The 12,204-nt window shown below is 40.7% G+C and overlaps 2 protein-coding genes across 3 annotated transcripts in view; one reads left to right on the forward strand and one right to left on the reverse strand.

Annotated features, from left to right (window-relative positions):
* LOC134211640 (protein vav) overlaps positions 1 to 8,087 on the reverse strand; it is a 30,675-nt gene extending 22,588 nt beyond the window's left edge. Inside the window, exon 1 of one of the 2 annotated variants that reach the window (XM_062688721.1) lies at positions 7,685 to 8,087. In XM_062688721.1, coding sequence (XP_062544705.1) covers positions 7,685 to 7,900 — 216 coding nt within the window. In that variant the 5' untranslated portion in view covers positions 7,901 to 8,087. The remainder of the gene's footprint in view (positions 1 to 7,684) is intronic. The other variant, XM_062688722.1, reaches the window with a different exon arrangement.
* Positions 8,088 to 8,936: 849 nt separating this feature from the next.
* The window catches only part of LOC134211641 (cytokine receptor-like), a 39,434-nt gene continuing 36,166 nt past the window's right edge, over positions 8,937 to 12,204 (forward strand). Inside the window, exons 1-2 of the mRNA XM_062688724.1 lie at positions 8,937 to 9,172; positions 9,263 to 9,365. The gene's annotated coding sequence lies outside the window, so the exon portion shown is untranslated. The remainder of the gene's footprint in view (positions 9,173 to 9,262; positions 9,366 to 12,204) is intronic.

The raw sequence follows: 12,204 nt of genomic DNA on the forward strand, positions 1-12,204 counted from the left end.
AGGAGTTTTGACCGACTATTGGGAAGTTCATCGCTCACCGGCTGACGAACGAAGACGGCCTACGGCTAATTGATTTTGCCACCTCCAAGAATATGGTTATCCGCAGCACCTACTTCCAACACAGCCTCCCGTATCGGCACACCTGGAGATCACCACTGTAGACAGAATCACAAGTCGACCACGTTCTGATTGATGGACGGCACTTCTCCGACATTATCGACGTCAGGACATATCGTGGCGCTAAAATCGACTCTGACCACTATCTGGTGATGGTTAAACTGCGCCCAAAACTATTCGTCATCAACAATGTTCGGTACCGACGACCGCCGCGGTACGACCTAGAGCGACTGAAGCAACCTGATGTCGCCACTGCATACGCGCAGTATCTCGAGGCAGCGTTGCCGGAAGAGGGTGAGCTCGATGGGGCCCCTCTTGATGACTGCTGGAATACAGTAAATGTAGCCATTAACGACGCAGTGGAGAACAACGTTGGGTATGTGGGACGAAGTCAACGGATCGATTGGTTCAACGCAGAGTGCTGACAGTTTCTGGAGGAGAAGGACGCAGCGCGGGCGGTCGCGCTGCAGCAAGGTACCCGGCAGAACGTTATAGACGTAAGCGGAAACAGCAGACCCGCTTTTTTCAGGAAAAGAAACGCCGCCTGGAACAAGCGGTGTGCGAGGAGATGGAACAGCTGTGCCGTTCTCAAGAAACACGCAAGTTCTATAAGTAGTTCAACGCATCCCGCAGATCATCTTCCGACGTCTGTCACCATTAGTGAATGAGTTTGTGGGAAGTTATCAAACCGGCTTCGTTGACGGACTCGACAACGGACCAGATCTTTACTGTACGGCAAATCCTTCAAAAATGCCATGAATACCAAGTCCCAACGAACCATCTGTTCATTGATTTCAAGTATAGACCGTGTAGAGCTATGGAAAATTATGGACGAGAACAGGTTACCTGGGAAGCTTACCAGACTGACTAGAAGGTGTCATGTGGAAAGCCGGGTGTAACAGCCAAAGTACGATTTTAACAGATCCAGGCAGTTTATTTGTGTCGCGGATGACATGAACATTATCGGCCGAACATTTGCAAAGTTGGCAGAACTGTACACCGGACTGAAACGTGAAGCAACAAAAGTTGGACTGGTGGTGAATGCATCGAAGACAAAGTACATGCTTGTGAGTTTGTGTGGCCACCTTCGAGGTGGTCGAGGAATTCGTCTACCTTTTTTTTTTATTCATTTATTTTTATTTAAGGCTCGCCCGCCGTTTCCAGCTTTACAGAGCCGATTAACAAAGTTTACAATTTGTTGTAACCATTCTTACCACTTATATTTTTTTGAACAAAACTTTTTCCTTCGAAGAGTTATTGACAACTATTTTTTCTGTCCCGTGTTTGAGAAAAACTGTGGAGAACACATTTTTTTGGTTTCGATCTCATCTAACCTCCGCTTTGATTTTCGTCGCTTGTATGTAGCCTCAACGTACTCTGTCGATGATCCCGATCCATTGTCTTCAATGTCAGTCCATTCGTCGTCGTTTGGTTGTTTTTCGTCTTCAGCTCTAGGTACGTTTGATGCAGGTTGTGTTGGCTGCGATTCGTCGTTCAATGCTGGAAAGTCACCCTGAATAAATAATTCTTCGGATGGAAACGGTGTGGAAGTTTTCTTATTATTGCTTGTTACGTTAGGCTGAAGACACTTTTGACCCGGATGAACGGGTAAACAGCATTGTCGACACGATTTAGGTTGATTTAAATAGGAGACCATCGTTGTTTCGTTGGCAATTGTGATACATCACGAAGGGATATGCCGGAGCAGATTCATGCGTAACACACGCACACCATTGGATATACCCGGGAAGTAGTGCTTCCAAGTTTCGCTTCGAATGGAGATTACCTCACCATACTTTAGCATGAAGTCCCCAATCACAGTGTCACTCATTGAAGGGGGAAGATCATGCACTCGAACAGTTACCGCCTCGCAATCCATGTAAACTGGGATGCGGAATTCTTTGTTTGAGGAAAGCACTGCGCTCCAGAAGAAACTGCGGTCAAAAAATCGTCACCGCACCAAATGTGTCATGTACAAGACGCTGATAAGACCGGCATGGACATGGACATGGACAATGCTTGAGAAGGACTTGCAAGCTCTCGGAGTATTCGAGAGACGGGTGCTTAGGACCATCTTTGGCGGTGTGCAAGAAGACGGTGTGTGGCGGCGAAGAATGAACCACAGGCTCTCCCAGCTCTACGGCGAACCCAGCCCAGTATCCATAAAGTAGGTAAAACCGGAAGGGTACGATAAGCAGGGCATGTTGCAAGAATGCCGGACAGCAACCCCGCAAAGATAATGTTCGCTTCCGATTCGGCAGGTACGAGACGGCGTGGAGCACAGCGAGCAAGGTGGGCAGACCAGGTGCAACACGACTTGGGGAGCGTGGGGCCTTGAACCGTGTATTGTGGCGTCAAATGGTTGATTTAGTGTTATCTTTTTAGATGTAACCTAAATAAATGAATGAATGGGGCTTCCATGATTGAGATTTGAGCATGATTGTACCAACACTGCTTAGCATTAGCATTAGCATTAGCATTGAGCAATTCGCACAAATTCGTAGGTGGCATATGCCAAGACTATTGTATGAGAGTAGCATCACTTTCATCCGTTACCACAGATATTGATTTGGGACTAATCACTCTCTTAGATGGAAGCAATGCACTATCCAATAGTCAAGATCTGTCCTGGCCACGTCCTTGCGAATGCTGTGGAAGGGGAAGGATGGCTAGTTGAACACCTACGTAAGAAAGTTGCAATGTACTCTACGACCTTTCATAGGCGCAACGGGAGGTTTTGGGATTGTGTGGAAGGTTATAGCAGTAGGAATCGTTTTGGTAGAACGTGAAACACAGAAAGAACTAAGATAGAAATACAAAGTAGGAAAGGGACGAGCCTGGAATTGAACTCACGACCTCCTGCTTATAAGCCAAAAATTTTCAAGCTAATCGGCTCAGTAGTTTTCGAGTCTATAATGATCATGTGTGGCCCCAAATGGCCGGAGCGAATTGTTATGACAGCAGCTCTCCGTGGGTGCGTGTGCACGCCACGGAGGTCTGGCCAGAAGAAGAAGAGGCCGAGTCATGGCTTGCTGCGCACTGATCGACACGCTGAGGTGTTAATGTATAATCACACGCTGATGGTAACTTACTCAAACCCCACATTTCCCTTCTTCTCTCATTAAAAAGGCAAAAAAATCCTCTAGCATAGAACGCAATGATTTTTTTAAAGTTATTTACGCGAGACGAAAATGAACATATTACTTTTAAAAACGAACAGTGGGTAATGTCTGTGACATAACCGCTAAGTGGACGTAGGACTTGACTTGACCATGCCTTTAAGATACATAATATGTCCAAATTTCTCCCATCAACTATTTTGGATAAATAATCGGCGTTGTATACCATTCCTTGGCAAAATCTTCTCATCAAACCGACACAGAAATCAAATCTACCTCGAACAAGAATCATCAAAAAAAAAATTCAGGAAGTATCTGTCCGGTCACGGAATATTAGCCTCGACAGTGGCAACCTTCCCACTGAAGGACTGCCTGAAATAAGCCACAAGTTGGCCCAGCAGGGGATGTAGGGCCTCCTAATCCGTGCAATAGCGACTGAATGAGAACATTATTTTTAACTCTTAGAGCCTTGAAAAAGGCTGTTTGCTTCGGCTAAGTGCAAAAAGTAAGAAAACGATCTTTTCAACTAACCGCGAATTTCTAGTGGTGGTATAAAAAAGACTGAATGCTTTGCGAGCGAATGCATTTTTCTTTTATACCTTATTTTGAATCTTCTCTGCTTCCCAATTGGTGGGCCAATCAGCTAGTGTCTTGTATCCCGCTTCTTTGTCAGCCAAAGCGTCATCATCATCAACGCGTTCGAGAAGGGCTTCTTCTTTTTTACGCTTGTTGCTCGCTGCTGGTGTCTATTTCCTAACGGGACTTTTCGCTTGATACAGGCCAATAAGCCGGGCAAGCGTGCTTAGAATTGCAGTTCAGGTGAGAAGTACGTGTTATTTTCTGAGACTACATTGTTAGGGGATTTCGGGTGATAAGATTTAGAATTGGTAAAATGGGACGATCATTCAGTCACGTTCGCTTTGTGTGCGGTCAGTATCAAACAATGTTTATCTAGTTTTGATAAGAAAATTATTTTGAGCTTTTTAGTGGAATGTTTTCACCTGTCATAAGACGAGTTTATACAACCCCATTGAATTCAAATGGCCGGAGTGAATTGTCGAGTCAAGTACGAGACACTGAAGACGGCCTTACTGTTGAGGTCGAAATACGTATCTGTCAAGATACAATTAAGTGGTGGAATTCAATGGGATTGTATAAACTCGTCTTATGACAGGTGAATGTTTATCTAGATATTTCTTGATCAATGCCAAAAAATCGAACATTTGATGAAAAATCGATTGATAGTTTATTCATGTTTAAGCTGTTATCGGTGTTTTTTTTATCCAAATAAGATTATGTGAGAGATTTGGACATCTCATGTTTTTTTAGGCATGGTCAAGCGAAGTCCTTCGTCCACTTCGCGGTTAAATCAGAAAAATTATCCACTGTTAGTTTTGACGCTATTTATGAAAATAACGCATAAAATTTTATCTCTAGAATATTGGATTTGGCACCCAAGTACAATTTCTATCCCGAAGGGTATTGAAAGCATTGATATTGATCTCTATTATTGGCTCTCTGAAGAACCGTTTGTTTTTCGTTTCCGTTTGTTGCCGGCCGGTGTCGGATCGACTCTGCTGCTGCTGCCGGGATCTGCTTAGCATTGCTGCTTTGTCGGGTCTGAAGGGTGGACTGCTGCTGTACTGGCTAGGTTTCGGCTGATGATGGTGGCTTCGATGGTGTATTCATTCCCTGCTAAAAGGTGTGAGTGCTGTTCAATCGATGATGCGGTTGCTTCGCTTGTCCCGGTCAGAATGAAAGGAAAAAATCGCGTTACGCTATTTTATGGCTTCTCGGCAGACCCAGCGGCTGCTCATTCGCTGGTGTCTGCACCAATCAGAACGTGGTAATGGAATGATGCAAGAATTATACGGTACCCATATTTATAGGTTCCCTTGATCTCAATGTTTTTCATTGAAAACAGTTTCATGCCTGTTGAAACAAGTTTTTCGGGTCTTACCAAGCATGGACATGAAAGGCATACTTGAAATCTGTCGATTGAGGGGCTTATCGCAGAAATTCGTCCACTGAGACGACCGCTATTAACTTTAAAAATCTTTCAACACAGCGTAACGCGGTCGATTTGAATATTTTGAAATGACACCCGGTATAGTAAAGAGAGACGTAAGTCCTACGTCAAAACCGATAATTTCCTTTGAAAACTCAACTTGTCGGATCATCGTGGTTTCCAAACGCAGAACAACGAAATGTATCATTTAAATGTTAAACTAAATTGGTACCTAATGTTATGGTATTGATCTCACAAGAAACATTTTATATTGTAGCAATAATCTAAATATCTTATACCGTCCATTAAATCCAACTATCAGCTTCATATTTAGTAATACCAGTAAGCTGACCTTCAACATATCGATGTTGAACTTGCAAATCCTATCTAAATCCGTTCTAAATCCAAATCCAATCAAATGCAATTCTAATCCAAATCAAATCCAATCTTCTTCTTCTTCTTTTTAGCATTACATCCCCACACTGGGACAGAGCCGCCTCGCAGCTTAGTGTTCATTAAGCACTTCCACAGTTATTAACTTCGAGGTTTCTAAGCCAGGTTACCATTTTTGCATTCGTATATCAAGAGGCTAGCACGATGATACTTTTATGCCCAGGGAAGTCGAGACAATTTCCAATCCGAAAATTGCCTAGACCCGCACCGGGAATCGAACCCAGCTACCCTCAGCATGGTCTTGCTTTGTAGCCGCACGTCTTACCGCTCGGCTAAGGAGGGCCCCTGTCTAATCTAAATCTGTCCAATCCAAATCCAATCCAAATCCAATCCAAATCCAACCAAAATCTAATCCAAATCCTATCTAAATCCGTTCGAATTCCAAATCATTTCCAATCCATTCAAAGTAATATAATGATGGGATATGAAGCAATTCATAATGGTTTGTTCAATCTAACGTGAACTCATTTTTATCCAAATTCTAAAAGCCAATGTGGGAGGGTCGCAAGCAATATGCGATTCTGCTAGGTGGGTCGCATGTACAAGTAGTTTGTGAACATCTGGCCCAAGATATGATATTTACCACAATCCATTTTCCAAACCACAATCCATTTTCCAGCGGTCTTCCAGACACACTTTGTGATTTTCCAAACCACAATCCATTTTCCAGCGCTCTTCCAGACGCGCTTTGTGATTTTTCAAACCACAATCCATCCAAACCACAATTTCCAACTCGAAAATGTCCTAGACCGAACAGGGAATCGAACCCAGTATTCTTCAGCATGGTCTTGCTTTGCAGCCGCGCATTTTACCGCACGGCTAAGGAGGGCCGTGAAATAATTCCCGCCAGTAGAAGAGCGTTTAGTGCGGTTTTACAGAACCCCGACCAATTGATAATGAACGACGATGGAAGAGACACGTTATAAACTTCCGTCAATCACAACAAGCTATGAAAACATGTTTATTGCAATCTGATTCAAATGCGAAAAAAAACAGAATCTGAAAAGCAGTCCCCACCGACAAGCTATGATAAAACGCTTCGTTCTCACTCAATTGCCAATCATGATTATCAAAACAATACATAATGCATCATCAGAACCGATACTCCCCCCCCCCCCCCCCCTACGCACTAACTGGAATTTATCATAAAGTATATCCCCCCGAATCAGTTCATTATCGTAATCGTAACAACTTGCGAAAATCGTCTCTTACGATAAGCTACATATCGTGAGTTATACAACAGCGATGACAAGTGTGGGATTTTTCGTGAGTTTTGAGATTTTTTGTGAGTATTTCTCTCTGAATTCAATATCCGGACACTAGTAATACTGATGTTTATCTGTCCAGATTGCTACTGGAAATTCTTGATTGTAATCTAAGGAGAAAATGATAAAAAGCATGAGAATTACTGGTCCTGTCAATGCCCACTTTTCACCTAAATGGACAGGGAAGACAATGTTGTTTTAGTACTTCATACCTAAAGAGTGGCTTACTATTCAGAGACACCCTCAGAAGTAGCACAGAGTTATTTGTTGGGTCGGGATTCACTTATAGCCAGCAAAGTGATCATGGAAGATCTGGCTTCCTAACACATCACGTGAAGGTGTCTCCATCAACGTAAAATGATATAAAAGCAATACATAGCTTGCTAGTACAAGACTTTTGATTAAGTCAAAGAATATTTCTTATTGTTGTATTGAGCTGGTATTTAATAACGACAACGAGTAACTAGTCATACAATACTCGATGAAGGATCGTTGTTTCAACATGCCATTCCAGAAATAAGGAGGCTGCCCGAGTAGACGCGACCATGCAAAGAAAAACAATTATTATTAATACCAATTGTTTGGGGAATCTCACTATTGTGTCGCATCACATCGCACGGTCGCGTTTATTCTGGCTCCCCCTTATAACAGATGGACATCAGCCGAAAATTTAAAAAATGTAAGCTTTATTTTCCTAAAATTTAATGTCGTAATCTACTCACATGGGCCATCTGTGGTTTCCGGTTGAAATCTCTGGTTTCAAATGCACTGGAGTCTAAAAAGTTCAACAGATTGCAGAGCAGCACCCCGTCCCGCAGGATTGCGGCCAGCGTCTTGATTTCGGAGTCTAGCTGATTCGCTTTGTGGTCTGCTGGAATAATTTTACACCGAGTGAGCCAGGCAGCGCACTCGCGCCAAAGATCGTCTGCCATGGCCATTTTTGCGAGCTTAATGGGAATTACAATAGTCTGGTTAGATGAATCAATACTTTTTTTCAGTAAACACCGTAAACACAGATTAATTTTGAACGCACAGACACTAATTTTTCATAAAGTTGTTGAGTGACCCTGATGGTCGATGGTCTTAGCAGAATTTTGATACTTGACAGCCAGAAATTTTGCACTGCACTGCTCACTCCTACTACAAATATAATACAAATTTTACCAAAATATTTCTGATGTAGCTATCCTGCTCGCTCTTACAAAAGCGAAGCGAAAAATCTGGAAAGCTGTCAAACAAAATTATTTCGATCTTATTTCGATATAACACAATAATACAATGGAAGGCAAACTTGAATTGTTGTATACCCAAATCGTACGCTCATTAACAATGTGTGCACACTGCACACGCACATTTCACTCACACTTTTACTCAGTTTGTTTGCAACTACGAGCAGCTGTCACGGCAAAATCAAATAGGATTGTTTGCAACCACGAACCGTGCGTTCAACTTGGTGAGAAATGTCGGCGAGACCCTAATTGTTTACAACCGCTGAACAGGCCCGCAACCCCGAAGCTGTTACTTCCATAGAAGAACTGTCAGTTGACGATAAAATCAGCTGTTTTTAAACGTCTCGTGAAAAGGCCCATAGCCCAATTCTAAGAAAAATGACTTTTCTATAGCATTTAATCACAAGCAAACAATTTGTATTCAAAGCTTAGTTTAATTTACCAAATAAACAAGTCGGGACTGATTTGCGATTTGGGCGTAACTTATTTTGTAAACAAACATTGCTTTATGAATTCCGGAGAATACAAGCTTTTTCATCCTAAACTAATTCCCTTATCTGGTAGAGGAAAGCTTAATCTATCGGATACATACCGTGTGTGTGTGTCACATGAAAAGGCCTATTGCCCAAAAGTAGTTTTGGGTAAAAACAACCGTCTTTTGGGTAGTTTTATTTTTTTAGTGTATGTATGGAAAACAAAAATGTATTTTCTAGTGTGTGTGTGTGTGTGTGTGAAGCGATATCAAAAACGCTATTCTAGAAAGAGATGAGGAGAAGCACCAACGAAATAAAGTGACAAATGAAGTTTAGTGGAATTTTACGGGGTTTCGGTTTGAGTATTTTCAAATGCTTCTGAATATTTAGCTTTTAGTGGACAAGTTCAATAGTATCTGATAAAATAGCCCCTAAACTGCTGCATTTGTGGAATTTGTGATTTTTCACCTCCGTTTTCTGCAGTCCGAAAGGATCCGCCTTTGGTTCGGTAGGTTTGATTTCCTGGAATTCTGAATATAAATGATATTTTTTAAATGGTTTTTGACGTATGAATAAGTTTTATTCTATTCGATTCCAGGAATAATACGTTTCGCTGGAACTCGTAAACAAGGCGCACTACTTAAAATTCATCAAAATGATCTCAAAAATGATTCTCTTATAAATTCCTGGAATTAATCACGGTGAGTGCTTTGTGTTGGTAGATGTATGATTGTTGCGTTGCTATAGTGAAATGGGTGAAATGCATTTCAATAATAAATTTGTTTACAACAATATTTCGTGCCCAAAAGCTTGGTTCATTGAACGAATGTCATAACAAATTTGTTTTAATTATAAACGATCAGAAATCAATGTCCCATTTAAATTAGGTATCCAGAAAGAAGTTGGTGGAACTAATCAATTGAGCATAGGGAGTTTTGTGCTTGTTTCGAGGAAATGCAGTTTTAGTTGTACCTATTTACATATGTTCAAAATGTTGAGGATAAAAAAAGATTGCGTACCGTGAGGAACCGAAATCCGCCTACCTTATGATTTGTGAATAAATATGAAAAGTTTGATAAGAAATTTATTTTGAGCTTTTTTATGTATTCATAAGATAAGTTTGTACTATCCCATTTAATTCCACAATTGTACCTTAAGCCCCAAACGCAATACAACGGAACGGCGACGGAAGCGGAAAATCTGACAGAAAATATATGGGCTAACTGTCAAATTTGCCGTTTCCGTTGCCGTTCCGTTGTATTGCGTTTGGGGCTTTATTGTACCTTTGACAACTACGTATTTCGACCTCACCTTCAATGTCTTCAATGTCTCGTATTTTTATTTTTGTTTTACGTATATTTCTTTTATTCTAAACGTATTTTTTACCCTTCTTACACCCTAAGAAGGGTATAAAGATCGCTTGAAAAACCGACTTTTTATCCGAGGCTCGGAGACCCAAGTCGTATATACCAATCAACTCAGCTCGACGAATTGAGCACATGTATGTATGTGTGTGTGTGTGTGCGTGTGTGCGTGTGTGCGTGTGTGCGTATGTGTGTGCAAAAATCTCACATTAAGATCTCAGCCGTCCGTGGACCGATTTGCACGATTTTAACACTAAACGAAAGCTATGACTTTGTCATTGTACGAGTTCAATTTTTTTTGCAATCGGACATTTGGTTCCAGAGATATGTGAGAAATACGAACATGAAGTGCATTTTCAGAAAACTAACATAATAATGTCACATGAATATCTCAGCCGTCTGTAAACCAATTTGCATGATTTTATCTTTAAACTAAAGCTATGACTTTGCCATTGAACCCATTGTATTTTGTTTTTGCAATTAGACATTGGGTTCCGGAGATATCTCTGAAATACGAACATAAAGCATTAGACGTATCAACTTCACACATTGGTAAAATATGTCCCAACAAGATCTCAATCGTCCTTGGACCGATTTGTGCGATTTTATCTTTAAACGAAAGCTATGTTTTTGTCATTGGACTCATTAATTTTTTCTGCAATCGGAAATTCGGTTTCAGATATATCTGTGAAATACGAATATGAGACATATTTTCAGACTACTAATGAAAAATTGTCACACCAATATCTCAGCCGTCTATGACCCGATTTGAACTATTTTGGGCTTAAACAGAAGCTGTAATATTGCCATTTAAGGCGGCAAATCAAATCTGCAGTCTTTTTGTATTTTTAAAATTGTTAAATTTTCAGAAATATCCCTTTTACCCTTCTTACACCCTAAGAAGGGTATAAAGATTGCTTGAAAACCGACTTTTTATCCGAGGCTCGGAGACCCAAGTCGTATATACCAATCAACTCAGCTCGACGAACTGAGCACATGTATGTATGTGTGTGTGTGTGTGTGTGTGTGTGTGTGTGTGTGTGTGTGTGTGTGTGTGTGTGTGTGCGTGTGTGCGTGTGTGCGTATGTGTGTGCGTTACAAAAATCTCACATCAAGATCTCAGCCGTCCGTGGACCGATTTGCACGATTTTAACACTAAACGAAAGCTATGACTTTGTCATTGTACGAGTTCAATTTTTTTGCAATCGGACATTTGGTTCCAGAGATATGTGAGAAATACGAACATGAAGTGCATTTTCAGAAAACTAACAAAATAATGTCACATGAATATCTCAGCCGTCTGTAAACCAATTTGCATGATTTTATCTTTAAACGAAAGCTATGACTTTGCCATTGAACCCATTGTATTTTGTTTTTGCAATTAGACATTGGGTTCCGGAGATATCTCTGAAATACGAACATAAAGCATTAGACGTATCAACTTCACACATTGGTAAAATATGTCCCATCAAGATCTCAGTCGTCCTTGGACCGATTTGTGCGATTTTATCTTTAAACGAAAGCTATGTTTTTGTCATTGGACCCATTCATTTTTTTCTGCAATTGGAAATTCGGTTTCAGAGATATCTGTGAAATACGAATATGAGACATATTTTCAGACTACTAATGAAGAATTGTCACACCAATATCTCAGCCGTCAATGACCCGATTTGAACTTTTTTGGGCTTAAACAGAAGCTGTAATATTGCCATTTAAGGCGGCAAATCAAATCTGCAGCCTTTTTGTATTTTTTAATAAAAATTGTTAAATTTCCAGAAATATCCCTTTTTTTATTTTGAAATTGTTAAAAGCATGATAATATCAGTTATTTTACATTCAATTGAAGGTCATATGCATAGAAATTGTAATATGCACTGGGCACACACAATCATTCAAAAGTGTAAGAAGGGTTGCGTTCACTGTAGGTGGATTAAGTCGGGTTTTTAAATCTTGTTTGCAGGCATATAAAGATTGGAACGATGATTTGTTATGTCATAATCATTATCAATGTTTATAGTAGGTATATGGGTCATTCCATACCAAGTGACCGAACCACCTGTAATCGAGTTTCACCGATTTTAATCAAATTTCGTGGATTTGTTTATCTATCGATTATATGTAAAAATTCAAATTTATTTGATAATTGGACAACCCCTCGGCAAATGGGAGCACCCCC

Source organism: Armigeres subalbatus, chromosome 2, assembly GCF_024139115.2.
Source record: "Armigeres subalbatus isolate Guangzhou_Male chromosome 2, GZ_Asu_2, whole genome shotgun sequence".
NCBI lineage: Eukaryota > Metazoa > Arthropoda > Insecta > Diptera > Culicidae > Armigeres > Armigeres subalbatus.